This window comes from Rhinoderma darwinii, chromosome 1 (genome assembly GCF_050947455.1).
Source record: "Rhinoderma darwinii isolate aRhiDar2 chromosome 1, aRhiDar2.hap1, whole genome shotgun sequence".
In the NCBI taxonomy this organism is placed as follows: domain Eukaryota; kingdom Metazoa; phylum Chordata; class Amphibia; order Anura; family Rhinodermatidae; genus Rhinoderma; species Rhinoderma darwinii.
Genome location: NC_134687.1, coordinates 256,040,041 through 256,065,007, shown reverse-complemented (window position 1 = coordinate 256,065,007; position 24,967 = coordinate 256,040,041). Strand labels below are relative to the sequence as shown.

General features: G+C 43.7%; 1 protein-coding gene across 8 annotated transcripts in view; it reads right to left on the bottom strand.

Moving 5' to 3' along the window:
* The window catches only part of UNC13A (unc-13 homolog A), a 667,493-nt gene that overhangs the window by 323,163 nt on the left and 319,363 nt on the right, over window positions 1-24,967 (bottom strand). For all 8 annotated transcript variants that reach the window (XM_075863594.1, XM_075863599.1, XM_075863597.1 and 5 more), the window contains 2 exons: window positions 4,578-5,084; window positions 4,121-4,205 (listed from right to left, as the gene is read on the bottom strand). In XM_075863594.1, the coding sequence (XP_075719709.1) occupies window positions 4,121-4,205; window positions 4,578-5,084 (592 nt within the window). The remainder of the gene's footprint in view (window positions 1-4,120; window positions 4,206-4,577; window positions 5,085-24,967) is intronic.

The following is a 24,967-nucleotide window of genomic DNA, read 5'->3' as shown; positions in this document are numbered from 1 at the left end:
GTAGGCAGGGACTGAGTGGCGGATAGATTAGGGCTCACCTGTCTGTCTCCCTACCCCGTCATTACAGTCAACGTCTACAGTGAAGAGGCGACTCCGGAATGCTGGCCTTCAGGGCAGAGTGGCAAAGAAAAAGCCATATCTTAGACTGGCTAATAAAAGGAAAAGATTAATACGGGCAAAAGCACACAGACATTGGACAGAGGAAGATTGGAAAAAAGTGTTATGGACAGACGAATCGAAGTTTGAGGTGTTTGGATCACACAGAAGAACATTTGTGAGATGCAGAACAACTGAAAAGATGCTGGAAGAGTGCCTGACGCCATCTGTCAAGCATAATGGAGGTAATGTGATGGTCTGGGGTTGCTTTGGTGCTGGTAAAGTGGGAGATTTGTACAAGGTAAAAGGGATTTTGAATAAGGAAGGCTATCACTCCATTTTGCAACGCCATGCCATTCCCTGTGGACAGCGCTTGATTGGAGCCAATTTCATCCTACAACAGGACAATGTTAAAGGATTCACTGGTGTGATATATGAGTAAAATATAACATTTATTTATAACTCTCTAAAAACAGGGGTACAATCACCACTGTGAAAAAGCCCCACCGTGTGTATAAAAACGTATTAAATAATAAACTCTGAGTTCTAATTCAATTGTGAACCTACTATAGCTCAGTGTTCAACAAGAATATCAATACGGAATCAGCATTTGAAAAATGGGCATAACAATAGTCTTGACCCTAATTCACACTAGAGTCCGTGATAACCGCACCGGAAGCTCCTAGTGTTGAGGTATACAAACAATGCTAGTGTTCCCAATGCTAAAAAATTCCTATTCACAACCGACAACAGGACAATGACCCAAAGCACACCTCCAAATTATGCAAGAACTATTTAGGGAAGAAAGCAGGCAGCTGGTATTCTATCTGTAATGGAGTGGCCAGCGCAGTCACCAGATCTCAACTCCATAGAGCTGTTGTGGGAGCAGCTTGACCGTATGGTACGCAAGAAGTGCCCATCAAGCCAATCCAACTTGTGGGAGGGCCTTCTGGAAGCATAGGGTGAAATTTCTCCCGATTACCTAAGCAAATTAACAGCTAGAATGCCAAAGGTCTGCAATGCTGTAATTGCTGCAAATGGATCATTCTTTGACGAAAGCAAAGTTTAAAGGAGAAAATTATTATTTGAAATAAAAATCATTATTTCTAACCTTGTCAATGTCTTGACTATATTTTCTAGTCATTTTGCAACTCATTTGATAAATATAAGTGTGAGTTTTCATGGAAAACACAAAATTGTCTGGGTGACCAGAAACTTTTGAACGGCAGTGTATAAAGTTATCCCTTAATGGGATTTAAAAAAAAAGTAACAAAAAAAATAAAAAATAAAAAAAGTCCCAAAAAAGTCATTATTTTGCATTAAATATATTTTATTGCCCCTACATTACTTAAAAACAAAAAACCTACACATATTAGATATCTACATGACCGTAATAACCTGAAGAATTAATTTTAAGGAATATTTAGCATGAAACGTGGATGGGATAAAAAATAAGCAAGCTAAACAATGCCGAGAATCACTGTTTCCTATATTCACGCCGTAAAAAAAATAAATGTTTACCCCCCAAACTGCGGGGGGGGGGGGGGGAATACTATTTCTCTAGCATAAAACAAGGCCTCATACAGCCATGTCAATGAAAAAATAAAAAAGTTATGGCTGCTGAAAGGCAGAGAGGCAAAAACAGAAAAAAATGAGCTGGTCATTAGGGTCTTTTCAGGACCGGTCATTAAGGGGTTAATAAACATATTAAAAAGAGGAGGGCCCAATACTGACCCTTGTGGAACCACACTTGTAACTGTGACTTACTCTGAGGATGTACCATTAATAACCACCCTCTGTTTTCTATCAGTTTTCTATCAGTGAGCCAGTTGTTAACCCAATTACACATACAGTACATTCGGAAAGTCTTCAGACCCTTTCACTTTTTTCATATTTTGTTATGTTGAGGCCTTGTGTTACAATAAAAAAAAAAATGTTTTTCCCCATCATTCTGCACTCAGTGCCCCATAATGACAAAGTGAAAACAGAATTTTATATTATATTTTCAAATTTATTAAACATGAAATACTCCAATTTCGCATGGACATAAGTATTCAGACCCTTTGTTATGACACTTGAAATTTAACTCCCATTTCTCTAGATCATCTTTGAAATGTTTCTACAGCTTGATTGGAGTCCACCTCTGGACTCTGGCTTGTATTCATTTGATTGGACATTATTTGGAAAGACACACCCCTGTCTATATAAGGTCCCGCAGCAGACAATGCATATCAGAGCAAAAACCAAGCCATGAGGAGAAAAGAACTGCCTGTAGAGCTCAGAGACACAATTGTGTGGAGGCACAGGTCTGGAGAAGGGTACAAAAATTTTTCTGATGCACTAAACGCTCCCAAGAGCACAGTGGCCTCCATAATTCTTAAAAGGAAGATGTTTGGAAAAACTGGGACTCTTCCTAGTACTGGCCGCCCCTCCAAACAAAGTAATCCGGGGAGAAGGACCTTGTTACGAGAGGTGACCAAGAACCCAATGGACACTCTGGCTGAGCTTTAAAGTTCCTGCGTTCAGATGTGAGAAACTTCCAGAAGGTCAACCATCACTGCAGCACTCCACTGATCTGGGCTTTATGGCAGAATGGGCAGAAAGAAGCCTCTCCTCAGTAAAAGGCTCATGAAAGCCCGGCTGGAGTTTAAATAAAACACCTAAAGGACTCTCAGACTGTGGGAAACAAGATTCTGTGGTCTGATGAAAGATTGAACTTTTTATCCTTTTTATCCATCATGTCTGGAGGAAACCAGGCACTGCTCATACCCTGCCCAATACCATCCCTACAGTGGAACATGCTGTGGGGGTGTTTTTCAGTGGCTGGGATAGGGAGACTGGTCAGGGTTGAGGAAAAGATGAATGGAGCAAAGTACAGAGATATTAATGAAAACCTGTTAGAGAGTGCTCTGGACCTCAGACTGGGCCGAAGGTTCACCTTCCAACAAGACAATGACCCTAAACACAGGAGTGGCTTAGGGACAACTCTGTGAATGTCCTTGAGTGACGCAGCCAGAGCCCTCGACTTGAACCCAATCGAACATCTCTGGAAAGAGACCTGAAAATGGCTGTCCACTGATGGTCTCCATCCTATCTGACAGAGCTTGAGAGGATCTGCAGAGAAGAATGGGAGAAAATCCCCAAATCCAGGCGTGCAAACCTTGTGGCATCACACCCAAGAAGACTGGAGGCTGTTATCGTTGCCAAAGGTGCTTCAACTAAGTACTGAGTAAAGGGTCTGAATGTCAATATTTTAGTTTTTCCTGTTCAATAAATTAGTAAAGATTATTAAAATTCTGTTCTCACTTTGTCATTATTGGGGTATTGAGTGCAGAATGATGGGGAAAAATTGTAACAGTTTTTTTTTTTTTATTTCAGCACAAGGCCTCAGCATAACAAAATGTAAAAAAAATTGAAAGGGTCTTAAAACTTTCCAAATACAATGAACTTTCCACAGTCCCAGCATTTTTATTTTATATACCAACCTTTTATGCGGCACAGTATCAAACAGTATCTAACATTGTCCAAGCATGTGATAATGAGTAATAATAAACTACATATATCAAGAGATATGTAACTCACTCCCCACCTACCTGTGATGAATATCTTTGGCCTCTGCCAATGGGACAGAATGACGTTTAAGATGAGGGTGTGAACTGGGAGGGGGTGGAGAGAAGGAGCCATTCTGAATGGAAAAATCACAAAATGACACAAAGAAAACAAAAAGAAATAAACAAAACATGGAAAAACATAAAATGGCAATCAAACGCAACAGAAAAGGTGATGGGATTAATATGCAGAAGTGCTGCAATACTGAACTTAAAAAATTAGGAGTTTTTCAAGATAACTAGGTATCATACCTATTATACTTTTGTCTTTTTTGACACAAAAGTATTTGACATTGCATCTAGATAACGTTCAAACCTTTTTTTAACAGCTTAATAATTGTTTAGGCCTTCTATATTATCTCCGCAACTGAAGACAGTAATTCATATTTGTGGGGCCTTGTGCCCATAGCACATACCTCTTGTAGCTGCATCCGCACCTTGTTGAATGCCCTAAGCCAGTTGGATTTAGCTCTGAACTTGCCGGAGCTCTCATCCCTGTAACTGAATAAAATAAGACATCACTTCATTCTGTATACAAAAATATTATAAAATATTTAATAACAATACAATGCATATTGGCAGGAAAATTCATAACTTAATGTACAATAGGATGTTTTGCAAATTGTATTGTAATTTCTCCATATATTTTTAGTATATTGTTTAATTCATACATGCATGAATCACAACTAATAAATCTTTTTGCCTTTTGCCTAACCATTTTTTTAAACTAAACAAGCCAGATAGCCAAAAATGAGGTCATCATTTTCTACATAATAACACTGATTATGTAGTTTGGTGCAATGTAGACATTTTTTGGAACATTTCTGTTCATTATTATCTCCATTCAAGTACTTAATTATTAGCTAACTTTACCTCTCTGATGGTGGTTCTTGGACTTCAGGTGGAGCTGATATTGCATCATCCTCTGGAGCAACCTCAGGGGATTTATCCTTCTCCACTGGGATCTCAGGAGGTGACTTCTCTTTACTCTCTCCAGACGGATACAAAGAGTCTTCTAATTCGAGTTTCATTTTACCATCTTCATCTTCTTCATCCTGAAGCTCATTATCATAAAGATCTTTGTCAGAGAGCGGTCTTCTGCTATCAGGGTACCGTCCTTCATCATCATCATCATCATCTTCTTCTTCTTCTTCTTCTTCTTCTTCACTATAGCCTTCAGGGCATTCCTCTCCTTCCCAGTTTGGAGAATCTTTTTGGTAACTGACAGAACTGTGACATGAATGATATGAGTCTCTGTCCCTCTCCTCTTCTATTTCTGAACCCTGCAGACTGTCATTCTCTGGGTCAAAGTCATCACTGAGCTGGGTGGAGTCCCGGCTGAGTTCTCCTGATGAGGCATATCGACTGCTTCCGGTGGGGCTAAAGAGATTACAAAATGGTGCAGAAGGATGAAAGCAGAAAAGTAAACTAACTGCAGCATCTCTTGCCTCTGTCATTACTCAAATATTACAGACAACAGCAAACCACTAATACACTTGCCAAAATCATCGATCCACTGATTTTTTTTTTAAATTTCTGCTTATATAGATATGATAAATTCAAAATGAATGTATAAACCATAACAGGGAGCATTTTTTTTTTTATTGCTTAATTCTATTCCTAAAGAACTGCAAACAATAGAATGATTAACTGAATAATGTAAGTTCCCTTCATATAGAAGACCATGTGGAGAGAGCTTATCTCTCTATATATATGTGGTGGGAATTTGCTCTGTAGCGGTAGGCAAAATGTAGTCAGAGACAGTGACCCAGAAGAGCTTTTTCAAAACTGGTGCTAAGCCTGTTCTTTATTTTGTGGCAGAATCCAATATAGACGTACAGCTTTTCCCTCACTCTATGGGTGTCATACTACCAACCACCCGAAACAAGACCAAAATCCATGTGTTACCTCGCACCACATGCAAATGTCCAGCAGGAGGCCAGCAATCCTCAGTATACATGTCTCCAGACAGATAGACACGCTATGTCCTTGTCACATGGCCCCCTCAAGTGCACAGAGTGCACACCTTGTAAAGCTCAGTGATGATCTGAACTGCAACACCTGGTTGCAGAAAAAACCCCGTACTGGCCAGGAAGCGAATGATAGGTCCCACTACCAACCTGCCTGTCATTCCCTAAAAATGTAGGCCGAACTTATGAATTACCAAAGTCCTTAGCAAAACTACTCTTTGCTAAGGAAACTCAGGTTTCCTGGATTCCTTCATACCTAAGCTTTAAGTACGGCTGGACAATACCTGCAAAATAAAAAGGAAGAGATTGTACAGCAGGGACGTAAATCGCTAGGATCACAGGCAGATCAGGCTAAAAAATTTAAATGCCCCTCTAGGATTGACAAATATTAAAATCGTAGAGAGGATGGTGCTAGAGGAGGGGACATGGTTCAAGCAATAAAGGGGCGCATATGGATAACTAAATAATGTTATTGCAAATCTTGAATACAGTACAGAAGCTAGATACTTTAGTGGTCTCTGTTACCACCCAGCTCCAAAATTAGAGAGTGTCTAGAGGAGGTGGAAAATAGAGTGTCATTTCGGGAAGATACGGTATCGCCAATCTCTAAAGAACTCTCTGAACTGAAGCTAGAGAATAGAAAGTGCAGTGCCAAATTGAATGACCTTGAGGATAGGTCCTGTCGGTCTAACTTAAAATTGTTTGGCTTTCTAGAAGGAGTATAGGGGAAAGACTGTGCAGCCTTTATGCAAAAATGGATGCTAAAAACTTTTGGCTTAAACCTGAAGTTGTTCAGGGTAGCGAGAGCTCACAGATTGTTTATTGGTAAAAAGCCAGGCGGTATTCAACCTAGGCCAATTTTGATTAAGTTAATCTGCTCACATGACTGAGAAACTGGGAAAATAGGAGGACTAAGAGAAAATAGGAGGAGAGAGAATGTACGATTTAATGGCTCACTGATACATATCTACCCGGACTATTCCGCAGCTACGAATCAATTTAGAGTAAACTTTATTGAAGTCAAGAAAAGGATGAAATGAAATGAGTTAAAATACTCGCTATTATTCCCTGCAAAATTAAGAGGCATATACCAGGGGTCCACCACCATCTTTAAGAAACCGGAAGAGGCTAAAATTTGGATAGACTCTAAATGCTTAAAGGTATGAATAACAGCTTTTTTTTTTGCTGTTTCTCCCCTTACTTTTCTTCTTTCTGTTTTTCTCTGAAGATATGGCCACATAATTGTATAGCTTGTGACAGCATACCTAGTAGTAGGCAGTCGTAAGATATGGCAGGTTAAGCGGCCGATGCAGCAATCACCAATCAATGAGACATTGTTGATCGGCGCTCGTTTGCCCCTGTCACAAGGAGTTATGGATGGGGACGAGCAGTCGTACTCTGATCGCTCGTCCCCAACCATTATTATCATGTTGGCCGCGCATTTCCCTGTTTACACAGGGAGATGTGCTGCCGACAATGATAATATTTCACTTTTTTAAAATGATACGACCAGCAGATGTTCAAGCAGTTTGCTCGTTCATCTGCCGATTGTTCCCCTGTTTACACAGGGTAATTATCGGCAACGAGCGTTGCTGGAATGCTCGTCTGCCCTATAATCGCCCAGTGTAAAACCCCCTTTAGTTCGTGCATATGGCTGTCAGTCTGCTATAATATGTATGCGGCTACGGTCCCTTTTGAGCGGTACTTTCTGCAATTAAGGTTATAGGTGGAGGGGAGTTGAATAATGGTCGAATAGGAGTTCTTGATCACATGGAAATGTGGGTTAGAGGACTATAGAGGGAAAGGGGGGGTTGAGGGGGTTGGGTTAGATGGATGGGAGAAGTGTTTTTTTTTTTTTCCTTCTCTAAGGCCGAACTTGCTTTAAAATACATATATTATGTTTAGGATCCTCTTGGAACAATATGGGGGAGAAATTAGGGAGAATTGCCATTTTTAATTTACTAAGGAACAATCTTTCGACAATCATATGCCTATAGGAAACGCATCTAACTAGAGAGACGTCTAGTCGATTTGATAGAGCCTGGACAACTTTCTCATGCCACTCCACTCTCTCTAATTTCGCAAGCAGGGTAACTATACTAATTCATTGTAAAATTAAAACACAAATTATAGATGTTCTAAAGGATAGAGAGGGTTGCTAAATATTTATGTATGTGTCTTTTGAAGTGTTAGTTAGTATTATTGCCACAGTATATATATGCTGAAAGAATTAAGTGCACATGTCTCTACTAAACCAGGGTGCCCAGTTCTAATAGTAGGAGATCTTAATGCAGTAATGAAAGAGGATATTGATAGATTTAGGAAAATCCCTACTCACTCAATAAAACCAAATTATACTATAAAAAATTTAATTATGGAATTAGAATGAATAGACATCTGGAGGAAAGTGAACCAAAATAAGAATTGTTTTTCCTGCTACTCTAAAAATAGCAATACAATGTCACGTATAGTTATTGCATCTATTGATGAACAAATGGTACCTCTTGTACAGAGATTTTCTTACAAGGCGCGTGGAATTTCTGATCATTCACCTTTATTGGTTGAGATTAACCAATCCAGATCTGTGGGATGTAAACCGTACAAGATAGACCATTCGTTCGTAACCAGTGAGGATAAGGCGGAGAAAAGATGCGCTGAACTGGGAATATTTAAGGGAGCAAATTTAAAAATGGCATCTCCAGAGGTCATTTTGGAGACCACTAAGGCACATATAAGGGCACTGTTCTTAAAAAAAAACCAGATCAATTCTAAAAGAGCAGAGAATAAACAGATACAATACCTGAAAGACCAACTTAACATCACAGAGAAAAGATACAAGATACATAGAGAACCCCTCTCCTGAATCAGAAAAAGGCTGGAAGTATGCACAATTGGGATATGAAGTCCATATTAAACATCAAGCAAGCCAACAAGTTCGATAGCTCTATACAAAAATTTTTGCAGGCAAATAGATCAAGTAAATTACTGGCAAGAATCACAAGAAGTAAAGGGGCGGATGGACTATTGGTTACTGACCAAGAGGCTATACCACAGGTATTTGCCACATGTTATAAGAAATTATATAACTCTAATTGGAGTAATTCTAGTAATAAGATCAAACATTATCTTGATTATTTGACCTTTCCCAATTTGAACCCTGTACAGAGTGGCACATTTGATGGTCCTCTTATATTGCAAGAATTAGTGAAGGCCCTAAGAAAAACCGCCAATAATAAATCACCAGGTCTTGATGGTATATCTTTTGAGGTGTATAAGAAATATTTTAGGATTCTCCTAGCAGATCTGCTGAACGCATATAACTATGTCTTTGAGAAAGGCTAACTACCTCCTTCAATGAATGATGTTGAGATTATTACTATACTGAAAAAGGGGAAAGATCCCCTTCTTGTTGAGTCTTATAGACCAATTTTCCAACTAAATACCGATACTAAAATTCTTGCAAAAGAGCTTGCACACCGTCTACTGAAAATGATGCCGCTAATTACACATGCGGATTTATGAAAGGGAGATCTATTACTAGTAATATCAGAAGAACGTTTAAAAATCTGCACTATGCATCTGAATATCTAAGTAAGAGAGGTTTGCTTTCCCTAGATGCTATAAAGGCATTTGATACAGTGGAGTGGCTTTTTCTCTGGGAGATTTTGAGCAGGTTCGACTTTGGAAATGGATTAATAAACATATTATTTTTTGAACCATGTGCAAGAGTGGGTATCAATAGGGTAATGTAGCCCCAATTTACCTTGGAAAGATGCACACGTCAAGGCAGGGCCGGCTCTAGGTTTATGTGGGCCCATGGACTTAGTAGGCCCCATTGCGGGTGAACTGACGGCGGCAGTAAAATGTCAGAAAACGTCACTTTTTGCACCCATGTAGACGTTAGGCCCTGATTATGCCCCCATATAGAAGTTAGGCCTCCAGTTTGTACCCCCATAAATTTAGTGCCCTCTGTAGATAGTGGCATACAGCCCCCCTCCCAGGTAGTGCCACACAGCACCCTCCTCCCAGGTAGTGCCAAAAATCCCCCCATCCTGGCAGTGCAACACAGTCCCCCTTCCTGGTAGTGCCACACAGCCCCCCTCCCAGGTAGTGCCACACAGCCCCCTCCCCCCAGGTAGTGCCACACAGCCCCCTACTCCCTGGTAGTGAAACACAGCCCCCCTGCCCTAGTAGTGCCACGCAGCCCCCTCTCTTGTAGTGTTACACAGCCACCTCCCTGGTAGTGCCACACAGCCACCCTCCCTGTAGGTAGTGCCTTTGGGGTTCCCTCTAGAAATGTAATCCCCAGCCAAAGCATTGGCGACACTCAGGCTGGGGACTCCGCTTCAGGAAAAACCCCTGACGTCACTGTCCATAAGGTAAGAGGGACTTAAATGCTTGCCGGTCCATGAATCCTTGTTCCCTCAGGAAAAGTGCCTGATTTCTGTAACGGTTGTGTTAATGTGTTTTAGGTAAAGAATGCGTTTTGATCATGCCTCTCTCATGCTAGGATTGCTATTTTTGGAGTTTTGTTACTATATTGGATTCGTTTGGGTGTGGGTGTCACAGACCCTTGTGCGTGTTTTAAAGCTCTGGCCAGAGTAGTGTGTGGGTGACTGTAGAAAATAGATAGTAAGTGAGTATCTATCATTCTGCTCCTTCCCAGTAGACAAGGTGATGCTGGGAAAAGTACGTGTGTGGGTGACTGTAGAAAATAGATAGTCTGCCATCTTCCAGTAGACAACGTGATGCTGGGACATGTGACACTGGCACCCCAGAAGAAGAAACCGGGAGTTTCTCCGGTGGATATAGTAAAACAAAAGGAAGGGAGAGATGCAGTCAAAAACCTGAAGAAACTGATGAATGGGGTGAGGTATGTAGAACCCATAGAGCAGGGGTCGGGAACCTATGGCTCGCGAGCCAGATATGGCTCTTTTGATGGCCGTATCTGGCTCGCAGACAGGGCTCCTACCCAGTGGCGTAACTACCGCGGTAGCAGCAGTAGCGGCTGCTACGGGGCCCGGGGCTTGAGGGGGCACGTGCCGCCAGCCGACACGCCCTCCCAAATGCCCGGTGGCGCCGCTAGCAGCCGTTATGGCTGCTACAGGGGTAGCACCGCTACTGTGGGGCCCGCGCCGCCGAGCCTTACACAGGCACTCTCATGCCTGTAGGTGTCGCTAGCACCGGAGGGGGCCCCGGTGCTAGCGGCAGCCAAATACATGTATTAGCGCTGAATGGCCGGGCATGTTCCGTGCCTGACCATCCAGTGCCTTACAATGACACTGATTGGCTAGCGGCGCGATGACATCATCGCGCCGCTTCCATGCTTGGAAGGTGCTGATTGGCGGGGCAAGTCATTCTGCCCCGCCAATCAGCGTCATTGAAGGACGCTCATTCAGCTCCTGCAGACATGCTCAGAAGAGAGCATGTCTGCATCGCCAGTGAACAGCGTGGGAACCGGAGAATGTGAGTATGTCAACTTTATATATTTTTTTCCTCAGAAAAATGTGAATGGCATTATCTATAGTGGGGGGGGGTCTATCTACAGGGGGGGGGTCGTCTTTATGTGGGCTATTATATATAGGGGGGTCTATATGTGGGGCAGTAGCTACAGGGGGGTCTATATGTGGGGCAGTAGCTACAGGGGGGTCTATATGTGGGGGTGTGGGCCACTATCTACAGGGGGGTCTATATGTGGGGCAGTATATGTGAGACACTATACAGGGGTGGGCTATATGTAGAGCACTATCTATAGGGGAGCTATTTTTTAGGGTACTTTCTATAGGGGTGGGCTATGTGTGGGACACTATATACAGGGGTGGGTTACCTGTGGGGCACTAGCAACAGGGTGGCTATATGTAGTGCACAGTCTACAGGGGTGGGCTATATGTGGGACAATATCTACAGAGGTGGGCTATACGTGGAGCACTAACTATAGGGGAAGCTATATGTAGGGCAGCACGGTGGCTCAGTGGTTAGCACTATTGCCTTGCAGCTCTGGAGTCCATATGTGGGCACTATCTACAGGGGCTTCTATGTAGGTCACTATCTACAGGGGGCACTATCTACAGGGGGCACTATCTACAGGGGGCACGGTGTGTGTGTGTGTGTGTGTGTGTGTGTGAGACAGTTATATTTAGATGTGTTGAGAATTGTAACTTTGTTTACAGGTGCAGAAATGTTTTAAAAGTGAGAAGCTGAAGACATCTAAACGGAAAACTGCAGAAGTGGGTCATGGCCGGGAGAAATCCATCATAGATGTCTGAACCGGAGGGAGAAGAAAAGAACTAGAATCTGAGACGTCACCGGTGAGTCACTTAATGTAAATGTTTATTCTGCCTCTAATCAGTAATGTAGTCACTGTATGATCTGCAGCGAGATGATGGTGGTATGTTTTTTTTTTGTGAAACCGCATCTCCCAGCATATCCTTATCATTGTTTCGGCCATGCTGGGAGCTGTAGTTTTACGCCGTACAAACCTATGCGCAGTGGCGTAAATACCGCTATAGCAGCCGTAGCGTCCCCTAGTGAAGCGGCATCTGCCTCCTCCCTTGTGTCTCCCTTGGACGTTCCAGAAACCCCTGGCTGTGCTGCTGCTTTGAATGTGAACATTATAACATGGAAATTGTTACACAGCCTCATGGTCAGCAGCAGTGAGCTGCATCAATAAAGGGGCTGTGTAATACAGTGTGTCCCACCAACCCCCCCTTCCCACTTCACCCCTGAAAATAATCCCACATAATCCATTATATAGCCCCCCCCCAAAAAAAAATAAAAAATATGGCCTTAAAAAACATCTGCCACCCATATTACACTCTTGGGGGCTTTAAATTAATCTCTTGTGGGCATAAGAAACTGATTTAAAGGACCACTATCAGGGCAAAGATCTGTCAATGGCCCTTTAAACATATTGTACGGCTCTCGCGGAATTATATTTCAAAATATGTGGCGTTTACGGCTCTCTTAGCCAAAAAGGTTCCTGACCCCTGCCATAGAGGATGGTTGAAAGATAAAAAGTTCACGGAGCAAGCGAATGCCTGGGAAAAAGTGTCCAAGGAAGTACAGAGAGGAGGGGCTTAGGAAATCGAATGTGGAGGAAAGTTCTATTATGAATATTATGAGGAACAGAGAAAGGAATGAGGAACTGGAAGAGAAAAAGGGATTTATCCCTTATGGAAGGGTTAAAGAAACCCATAAAAGAAGCTGTAGGAGTAGCCCGCCCTGAATGGAGGAGCCTAGACCCACGAGACCCTATGAAAGTGGCACAGGGGGTAGAACAAAGTCAGAAACAACAGAGAAAGAAAAATCCTGTAGCGGGAGTGGCTCCCTACTACCCCCAGAATCAGAATCAAGGGGGACAGGGCAGGGGACCCCGTAAACAGATAATTAGTTACAATTGTGATAAGCCTGGACATATTTCCAGAAATTGTAATGCCCCAAAGAGACCTAGAGACTCCAATTGGCAGCCATGAGCTCAGTTGCAGGAAGGAGCTCAAGAACAACCTCCTCTGCAGCACTCGGGCAGGCATCGCCTGAATGAGGAGGATTATTTATGGGTATCAATCATGAGATATTGGCAATCCAGAAGCTGGCACAATAGCTTCAATCCTACCCATTAAATTGGGACCTGCCCAGTTAGTATCTCTTTCCATAGAAGGGCAGAGGCCAATTTCTTTTCTCATTGATACTGGAGCAGCCACAACAGTAGTAAGTGCCAGTCAATTACCCACTCATTTTAACTGTGGTGAAACACAACCATGTGTGGGAGTAGAGGGGAAAGTAGTCCAGAATCCCCTCACAAAGCCAGTCCTCTCGTTTGGTCCTCACAAATCTATAGTCCCCCGCATCGTTACTAGCGAAACCACCACCCCTGTAAATTTACTAGGAGCAGATTTGTCACAGAGGCTCAGGGCCAGTATAGAATATCTAGAAGATGGGACAGTGCAGCTGACAGGACACTGGGGTGAGGAAGAATTATGTCTTATTGCCTAATGTGATCTTAACCCATGGGATGAACGGCCGTCGTCTCAAATGTTATGTCTGTCCCCATCAGAAGTGGAGACACTCCTTAGCGTGATACCAGTCAGCCTATGGGTAGCTGGTCCTACGGATGTAGGAGTTCTTCCAGTCCCAGCAGTGACTGTAAGTCTCAAACCTGGCCACACACTCCCACAGAAGAAACAATACCCTTTGAGCATGGCTCAGTCAGAAGCCATTTCTGCTAGTATTCAGGATTTTCTGCAGGCAGGAATCCTCACTGAAATAGTGTCCCCATGTAATACCCCATTGTACCCAGTCAAAACGAAGACGGACAAAGGGGAACCAGACAAATATTGTATGGTACATGATCTTAGAGCTGTCAATACTGCTACTTTAATACCCCGATTGTGCCAAATCCCTATACCTTGTTGGCCCAAATTCCTCACAATGCCACACATTTTACTGTAATTGATTTGGCAAATGCTTTCTTTTCAGTACCATTACATCCTGACTGCTGGTACTTGTTTGCCTTCACCCACTTCGGCAGACAATATGCATAGAAGGTGCTCCCACAAGGCATCCAGAATTCCCCTAGCATGTATACGGCTGCAATGGGCCTAGTTCTTGAAGATTGGAATCCCGACCCGATGTGGTCCTTCTTCAATATGTAGATGATCTTTTATTATGTTGCCCCAGTCAGGATCAGTGTATCCAAACATCCCTGTCATTACTGCAGTTTTTGGCGACAAAAGGCTGCAAGGTTTCACGAGCAAAACTTCAGTTTTGTTGTACCACGGTGATATTTTTGGGCCACTGTGTGTAGCAAGAAATTAGACACCTAACACCTGAAAGAGTGCAAGTGGTTTCAAGAATACCTCCACCACTTTTAGTGCCCTACGTACCTTTTTAGGGCTAGTATCATATTGTCGACCCTGGGTTCGTAATGCTTCGGCTCTCATGCAACCACTATATGATTGTCTCAAAACGGAAACTTTTTCTCTCACAGGAGAGGCACTGGACAATTTTTATTCTCTTAAAATAGCCATACAAACAGCCCCCGTTTTAGGAACTCCAGATTATGCCAAACCCTTCAGGATTTATTGCACTGAATTTCAAGGACATGCCAGCACTGTCCTTACAGAGTCAAATGGTCTACACACTAGCGTAGCTATAGGGGTCGCAGCACACGGCCCCCCGCACCACATCAATAAAAAGTTACTATAGCCCCTGTTACTATAGTAACATACTTTACTTACCTTCCTGGTTCCGGATCGCAGCGGAGGTCCTGACGTCAAGCGCTGTGCGCAGCGCATGACGTCACAGCACTATGCGCCGCGCAGAGCATCGAGACGACAGAACACCCGCCGCGGCCGAAGAGGAAGGTAAGGTTAGCACTGACTGGCGGGGTCCGACTCCTGGGACCCGCCAATCAGCTGTTTTGAAGGGGCCGCAGCACTCGTACGAGAGCTGCTCCCCTTCATTCCTGTCACTTCATTCCGGTCACACTGTGAATCCGTGTCGGCGATTCACAGTGTGGGCGAGTAGTGAAATGAAGGGGAAAAAGCTCTCGTACAAGTGATACAGCTGATTTGCGGGTCCCGAGAGACACATCAGCTATTGATGGCCTATCCTGAGGATAGGCCATCAATGTTTAGGGACTGTACAACCCCTAAGCCTACGATGTAGCAGGCTTAAGGGGCCCATGAGACAGGATCACAGATTGTGTGATCCTGTCTGCTGGGCCATGTATCTAAGCCAATCACATGGTAGGCTTAGATACATGGCCCATGCGTGATCCTGTCTGCTGGGCCCTGTATCTAAGCCAATCACATGGTAGGCTTAGATACATGGCCCATGTGTGATCCTGTCTGATGGGCCCTGTATATAAGCCTACCACACTGTAGGTTTAGATACAGGGTCCAGCACACAGTAATCTTATACTGTATAAGATTACTGTCTGCTGGACCCTGTATCTAAGCCTACGTTGTGGTAGGCTTAGATACAGGGTCCCACAGACAGTATCACACATAGGCCCTGTATCTAAGCCTAACACACGTGTTACTAATCATTTTTTGTGTGTTTTCTTACAGGTTCGGTCGTTGGACTACGTCGGATTCCAGAACTACTTCGATGACAGCTTTTTTTTTATTATCAATAAAATGGTTGACGAGGGCTGTGTGGGTTTTTTTTATTTCAATAAAATATTTTTTCTATGTCTTTGTGTTTTTTTTTAAACTATATTACTACCACCTTAGTAATGGCCGCCGGCTGATTGACAGCATCCATTGCTAAGGCGGGGCTTAGTCTTAGCCGATGCAGAGGCTAACACTAACCCCCTTTATTACCCCGGTACCCACCGCCACCAGGGGTGCTGGGAAGAGCCGGGTACGATCCAGTACCTGACCATCTGTAGTGATGGTCGGCCACTGGGGTGGCCGCAGGCTGGTATTATCAGGAGGGGAAAGGCCAAAAACAGTGGCCCTTCCTACCCTGGTGATGCTAGGCTGCTGCTGCTTTATTGTATCTGGCTGGTTATGAAAAATGGGGGGGACCCCACGTAATTTAAAAAAAAATAAAAAAAAAATAATTGGAAAGAACGATGTGGGGTCCCCCCCCAATTTTCATAACCAGCCAGATACAACACAGCAGCAGCAGGCAGCATTACAAGGGTGGGAAGGGCCACTGTTTTTGGCCTTCCCCAACCTAATACTACCAGCATGCGGCCACCCCGGTGCCTGCCCGTCACTACAGATGGTCGGGTACTGGTTCGTACCCGGCTCTTCCCAGTACTCCTGGTGGCGGTGGGTACCGGGGTAATAATGGGGATTAGTGTTGGCCTCTGCACCGTCTAACATTAAGCCTCGCCTTAGTAATGGAGGTTGTCAATCAGCCAGCGGCCATTACTAAGGCGGTGATAATAAAGTTTAAAAAGATACAAGCACATAGAAAAAATATTTTATTGAAATAAAAAAACACAACCCCCATTAACCATTTTATTGTGAATAAAAAACGCCGTCATTGAAGTCCTCGAATCCGAAGTCCAACAACCGAACCTGTAAAAAAAACACAAACACACAAAAATAATCAGTAACACATAAAGAAGCAAAAATATTATTCTTACCTATCCTGGGTCCAGCGCTGGAGACGCAATGTCAGCCAGCTGGGCCCTGTATCTAATCCAATCATGTGTGATACTGTCTTCTGAGCTGTGTATCTAATCCAATCATATGTGATACTGTCTGCTGGGCCCTGTATCTAATCGTATCTTGTGTGATACTGTCTGCTGGGCCCTATATCTAATCCGATCATGTGTGATACTGCCTTCTGAGCCACTGTATCTAATCCTATCATGTGTGGGTGGTACTGTCTGCTGAGCCACTGTATCTAATCCTATCATGTGTGGTACTATCTGCTGAGCCACTGTATCTAATCCTATCATGTATGATACTGTCTGCTGGGCCACTGTATCTAATCCTATGATGTGTGATACTGCCTTCTGAGCCACTGTATCTAATCCTATCATGTGTGATACTGTCTGCTGAGCCACTGTATCTAATCCTATCCATAGTTTATAGGGTCGTAGTGCTATAGATATGCTATGCTGTCTCATATACACACTTTTTTTTGGGCGGACACATGTGTATTGGGGCTATTTCCCTGACATTTTAAGCCCTGAGGGTATGTTCACACGGCAGCGTCCGTTACGGCTGAAATTACGGTGCTGTTTTCAGGAGAAAACAGCACCGTAATTTCAGCCGTAATGGCATGTGCAGGCGTCTTTCGCTGCGTCCATTACGGACGTAATTGGAGCTGTTTTTCTATGGAGTCCATGGAAAACGGCTCCATTTACGTCTGAAGAAGTGACAGGCACTTCTTTGACGCGGGCGTCTTATTTACGCACCGCCTTTTGACAGCGGCGCGTAAAAAAAAAATGACCGTCAGCACAGAACATCGTAAGACCCATTCAAATGAATGGGCAGATGTTTGCCAACGCTTTTGAGCCGCATTTTCGGACGTAATTCAATGCTAAAACGCCCGAATTACGTCCGTAAATAGGGTGTGCAGTGACGCATCTGCCATGAGGCCAGGTGAGCCGACGGCCTCAGGCGGCACCACCTACCCAAAGGGGGGGGGGCGGCATTTTCAGCCCGGGACGGACTGGACCGGGGGGAGGGGCCATGCAGACGCACATAGCAGACGTGCCGAACGTCTGTAACACTCCTCCTCCTCCTCTCTGACGCTGCAAACAGCACATGCAGCCAGAGAGGAGTAAGTCTGCGGGAGGAGCGACAAGCAGCACCAGAAGCACGAGGTAAGTTCCTGCCTTGTTGGGACCGGGACCCGTGACGTGAGTATACTGCAAGGGGGGGGGGGGACTTGGCATTTTACCGACAGCAGAGGGCTCTATGGGGCTGGAATAATCCACACCGTAGAGCCCTAACATCACTATAATGCAACGATTAGTGTGGGTGGGGGAGGGTCTGAGCGTCTGACTTACTGCAGAGAGCTCTATAGGGGGGGATTCTGCCCCCCCCCCCCCCCCCGTTAAAGCAGTCAGTCAGATGCTCAGACCCCCCTAACCTTTCAGTATAGTAACTAGTCAGGGCTCTGGTGGGGGGATAATTCCCCCCTATAGAGCCCTCTGCTGTCAGTAAAACGCCCCCCCCCCCCTTGCAGTATACTCCTGGCTTTGTAGCTTTCCTGTGCTTAAAGAGGCTCTGTCACCAGATTTTGCAACCCCTATCTGCTATTGCAGCAGATAGGCGCTGCAATGTAGATTACAGTAACGTTTTTATTTTTTAAAAACGAGCATTTTTGGCCAAGTTATGACCATTTTTGTATTTATGCAAATGAGGCTTGCAAAAGTACAACTGGGCGTTTTGAAAAGTAAAAGTACAACTGGGCGTGTATTATGTGCGTACATCGGGGCGTTTTTACTACTTTTACTAGCTGGGCGTTCTGATGAGAAGTATCATCCACTTCTCTTCAGAACGCCCAGCTTCTGGCAGTGCAGACACAGCCGTGTTCTCGAGAGATCACGCTGTGACGTCACTTCCCCAGGTCCTGCATCGTGTCAGACGAGCGAGGACACATCGGCACCAGAGGCTACAGATGATTCTGCAGCAGCATCGGCGTTTGCAGGTAAATCGATGTAGCTACTTACCTGCAAACGCTGATGCTGCTGCAGAATCAACTGTAGCCTCTGGTGCCGATGTGTCCGACACGATGCAGGACCTGTGAGTGACGTCACAGATCTGCACTGCCAGAAGCTGGGCGTTCTGAAGAGAAGTGGATGATACTTCTCATCAGAACGCCCAGCTAGTAAAAGTAGTAAAAACGCCCCTATGTACGCACATAATACACGCCCAGTTGTACTTTTACTTTTCAACACGCCCAGTTGTACTTTTGCAAGCCTCATTTGCATAAATACAAAAATGGCCATAACTTGGCCAAAAATGCTCGTTTTTTAAAAATAAAAACGTTACTGTAATCTACATTGCAGCGCCTATCTGCTGCAATAGCAGATAGGGGTTGCAAAATCTGGTGACAGAGCCTCTTTAATTAGCGTGGGAAAGCTACAATCAGGGCTGTGACTGGTGAGTCTCACAGTCACTCACAGTGCACACTGAAAGCGGCAGCTGCGGCAGCTGCGGCAGCCAGCCTGACTGTGAGTCTCTGACCAGTCACCACCCACACGCAACAGAGACAGGAGAGATTAATAGTAAACCCTCAACTACTACAGTTTCACAGGCATTGTCTATGACAACTTCTATAGTGTAGGGGTTAGCTTGTCTGCCTTGCACATGGAGGTTGCTGGTTCAAATCCCTGCTGTGTTTTTTTTTGTTTTTTTATATTAATATCTTGTATTGGGCTTTGTTCACACTAGCATTAATATACGTTTACCTCTCTTCCGTCAGAGGGAGAGGATCGATACGTTAAACGGAAAGCAATGGTTCCATTAGAATTACCATTGCTTTCAATGGTAATTCTTTTGTATCAGTTGCTTTCCGTTTGTCTCCGTTCGCTAGGTTTCCGTTCTTTTGAACGGAAATAAAAGTTCTGCAGACTGCACTTTTGTTTCCTTTAAAAAAAACGGAAACTTAGCGAACGGAGACAAACGGAAAGCAACTGATACAAAAGAATTACCATTGAAAGCAATGGTAATTCTAATGGAGCCGTTGCTTTCCGTTTAACGTATTGATCCTCTCTTCCTCTGACGGAAGACAGGTAAACGTATATTAATGCTAGTTTGAAAGAAGCTTTAGGGCCTGTTCACATCAACGTTGGCTTTCCGTTCTGGGGTTCCGTTGGAGGTAACCCCGCAACGGAAAGTCAAATTGAAACCACAGCTTCCGTTTCCGTCACCATTAGCGCAGACAACTGCGCTATTGATTCCGTCACAAAAACGGAAACCTGCCGGAATGGTGACGAACGGAAACTATTAGCAATGTTTCCGTCACCATTGATTTCAATGGTGACTGAAACGGAAGCTGTGGTTTCAGTTTGACTTTCCGTTGCGGGGTTCACCCGACGGAAACCTCCCACGGAACCCTGGAACGGAAAGCCAACGCTGATGTGAACAGGCCCTAATCCTTCCCCATAATCCTGCCCCCGCTAATTAAAATAAATATATTATATAATGTATATAGCGCTGTATCCTGTATCCGTCAGGTCAGTGGGACTGACTGATTCAGTGTCAGCGAGTCCTGCAGGATCGAGCTGTTACCGATCACATCTAAGTTCATAACTTAGATGTGATCGGTAATAGGCGACCTAATGGATTCAGGTCTCAGCGCAATATACAGCTGCTCTGTATACAGGATACAAAGCAGCTGTATCTCAAAGTGCAAATCATTTTCAATAGAAAGTAATTAAAACTTGCACCAATCGCATTAATAGATATCTTTATATATCATACTGACATGTCCAAAGTTTTCATCGGTGGGGGACCGAGCACTGAGGCCCCCACCAATCGCTAAAACGAAGCAGCAGAAGTGCTCGGGTGAGCGCTGTGCTGCTTCATTTATGATCGACTTTCAGCCGAGTGAGCGGTGTACGGACTCCTAGACTTTCTATTGAGACACTGCTCCAAGGAAAGCCAAACAGAATTGAAGCGGCACACCGCTCACCCGAGCACTTCTGCTGCTTCGTTTTAACGACTAGTGGGGGGTCTCAGTGTTCGGACCCCACTGATCAAAACTTCTGACATGTCAAAAGTTTTTAAAAAAGTTGTTACACTTTAAAGAGAATCTTTCACCTGCCCACAGATTTGCATTTGAGTGCAGCATGTAATGGTCAGGGCTGCACAAACTCTGGGGCACTTTATATTTTTTTTCCTACCCTCTTTCCTTACTTAGATATCGGAGCTGTAATACTTGACGCCCGATATTTAAATAACCCCATAAACTGCCAATGGGGCGGTAATTGGCAAGGGGACGTGTAACATCGCTGTGACACAATCCGCTACAGACAATGTCAACAGCATGAGCTGGAGAGAGGAGATCATGTGCGCGCGCACGCTCTCACTCTTCAGCTCTCGGCAGGCAAGTACAAGACTGTGATCTCAGGTGAGAGATCAGTCTTGTTGTCCTTGTCTGCCGAGAGCTAAAGAGTGAGAGCGTGCGTGCACGCACAGCTCCGATGCCATGGAACAGAAGAAGAAGAATTCACACTCTTCTTCTCCTCTTGTGTTCCTTAGTGGTGGCGGAGCTGCGCGCACGCGCTCTCTCCAGCTCTTGCTGTAACGCTGACCGTAGCTGCTTGGACAGTGTCACAGCGATGTTACACGCCCCCTTGCCAATTACCTCCCCATTGACAGTTCATGGGGTTATTTAAATATCGGGCGCCAAATATTACAGCACTGATATCTAAATAACGAAGGAGGCTAGGAAAAAAATGTAAAGTGCCCCAGAGTTTGTGCAGCCCTCCCCATTATATGCTGAACTCAGCTGTACATGGATGGGGAGGTGAAAGGTTCTCTTTAAAAGAAAGGTGTCCTAATTTTTTTATTTTTTATTTGATATGTTTTATTTTATGGGCCTAATTTTTCTAAGTATTTTAATATGTTTCCGAAGGTAGCTATTTATTCATATGTTTGTACGTCTGTGGGGGCAGCCAACTTTATTTTTATTTTTCATACTGCTAATATTTGCTTTGCAGGTTCCGCTGGACCATTTGGACTACGTCGTAGATTCGTTGGACTACTTCGCTGATTTAAGCTTTATTTCTTTTTTTTTAAAAATAAAATGGTTAAAGTGGATTCTGTGGAAGACTTGTAATTTCAATAAAATAAATGTCTTTATGTCTCTGTTTTTTAATACTTCATTACCGCCTTAGTAATGGCTGCTGTCTGATTGAGAGCGTCCATTACTAAGAAGGGGCTTAGTGTTAGCCAGTAATAAGGCGATCACTAACCCCTATTATTACCCCGGTACCCACCGCCACCAGGAGTACCGGGAAGAGCTGGGTACGATCCAGCACCCGACCGTCTGAAGAGAAAGGCGGGTACTGGCATGGCTGCAGGCTGGTACTATCAGGCTCGGAATGGCCAAAAACCATGGCCCTTCCCACCCTGGTAATGCTAGGCTGCTGCTGCTTTATTGTATCTGGCTGGTTATGAAAAATGGAGGGGATCTCACGTATTTTTTTTTCTATTTATTTTTTTTAAAAGACGTGGGGTTCCTGCTATTTTTCACAACACAATACAGCAGCTGCAGCCTAGCATCACCACGGTGGGAAGGGCCACGTTTTTTATCCCTTCCCAGCCTGGTAAAACCAGCCTGTGACCGCCCTGCTGCCTTACCGTCGCTTCAGATGGTCGGGTACTGCATCGTACTCCCCTCGCGGCAGTGAGAACCGGGGTAATAATAGGGGTTAGTGATAGCCTTTTTACTGGCTAACACTAAGCCCCTTCTTAGTAATGGATGCTCTCAATCAGACAACAGCCATTACTAAGGCCATAATAAAGTATTAAAAAAAACAGACAAGAAAAACTTTTATTGAAATCTAAACTCCCCCATGCAATCCTCTTTCACCATTTTTTTTTTTTTTAAAGTAGATCATCGGAGTAGTCCAATGAATCTACGACGTAGTCCAAACGCTCCAGCGGAACCTACCAAAAAAAAGAAGTATAAAAATTTTAAAGACTTAAAAATTTGCCACAATAGTCACTCGATATAACTATACTGTAATCACTTATATGGTTTGCAGATATCTTGTGTATAACTGGCAAATACCTCTATAAGGTCACTATATGGTGGTAATATTGGTCTATATATAGTGGGATTTATTCACTAACAGTATGGTGGGTTTTTTCTGACACAATGTTGTAGTAATATGTGATCATGGTTTGGTAGTTTTATTCAGTAACAGTATGGGAGTATTATTCAGTAACAGTATGGGGGTATTATTCAGTAACAGTATGGGGGTGTTATTCAGTAACAGTATGGAGGTATTATTCAGTAACTGTATGGAGGTATTATTCAGTAACAGTATGCGGGTATTATTCAGTAACAGTATGGGGGTATTATTCAGTAACAGTATGGGGGTATTATTCAGTAACAGTATGGGGGTATTATTCAGTAACAGTATTGGGGTATTATTCAGTAACAGTATGGGGATATTATTCAGTAACAGTATGGGGATATTATTCAGTAACAGTATGGGGGTATTATTCAGTAACAGTATGGGGGTATTATTCAGTAACAGTATGGGGGTATTATTCAGTATCAGTATGGAGGTATTATTCAGTCACTATGTGGTTATGGTGTGGCGGTATTATTCAGTAACAGTATGGAGGTATTATTCAGTAACCGTATGGAGGTATTATTCAGTAACAGTATGGGGGTATTATTCAGTATCAGTATGGAGGTATTATTCAGTCACTATGTGGTTATGGTGTGGCGGTATTATTCAGTAACAGTATGGGAGTATTATTCAGTAACAGTATGGGGTATTATTCAGTAACAGTATGGAGGTATTATTCAGTAACAGTATGGGGGTATTATTCAGTAACAGTATGGGGGTGTTATTCAGTAACAGTATGGAGGTATTATTCAGTAACTGTATGGAGGTATTATTCAGTAACAGTATGCGGGTATTATTCAGTAACAGTATGGGGGTATTATTCAGTAACAGTATGGGGGTATTATTCAGTAACAGTATGGGGGTATTATTCAGTAACAGTATTGGGGTATTATTCAGTAACAGTATGGGGATATTATTCAGTAACAGTATGGGGATATTATTCAGTAACAGTATGGGGGTATTATTCAGTAACAGTATGGGGGTATTATTCAGTAACAGTATGGGGGTATTATTCAGTATCAGTATGGAGGTATTATTCAGTCACTATGTGGTTATGGTGTGGCGGTATTATTCAGTAACAGTATGGAGGTATTATTCAGTAACCGTATGGAGGTATTATTCAGTAACAGTATGGGGGTATTATTCAGTATCAGTATGGAGGTATTATTCAGTCACTATGTGGTTATGGTGTGGCGGTATTATTCAGTAACAGTATGGGAGTATTATTCAGTAACAGTATGGGGTATTATTCAGTAACAGTATGGTGGTATTATTCAGTAACAGTATGGGGGTATTATTCAGTAACAGTATGGGGGTATTATTCAGTAACAGTATGGGGTATTATTGTTAATGTTGGTCTTACAATCTATGTAAATTATTGTGGTGTGGGCTGTGGGGAAGTGTGAGTGTGGCAGCAGATGATCAGGCTAAGAGACAGTCTGCAGAGTGGCATGTGATGTACTTTGACATGTAGGTGATACTTACGTGTAGGTTGCGGGCACATAACTTGTGTACAGCCCAGGGCCTAAGATCATATTAATCCACCCCTGGCATCGAGCCAGCACAGCCAGACCACAACAATACAGCAGGTAGAGAAAAGAAACCGGCCCAGGATGTGCCGCTTCAAAACAGCGCTAAGCGCGATCCGTCCTGGACTGGCCTGAATGTAATTGCAGAGAGTGACGCCGCAAATGAGACTGGCTGCCGAGGAGAGATATGGGGCAGTGCAGACTGTACTATTTGCACTGCACTGATTGGCAGTAAGAATAATTCTTTAAATATTTTCCAGACTTCAAACAGCACTTTAAGGCTGTGTTCACACTGAGTTTTTAGCAGGAGGAAAATTCTGCCTCAAAATTCTGTTTGGGATTTTGAGGCAGATTTTGTCCTTCCTGCACGTCGTTTGCCGCGATTTTCACCGCGTTTTTCAATCACGGCCATTGAGTGCTACGGGCAAAAAACTCAGCGAAATACCCTTTCTCTGCCTCCCATTGATGTCAATAGGA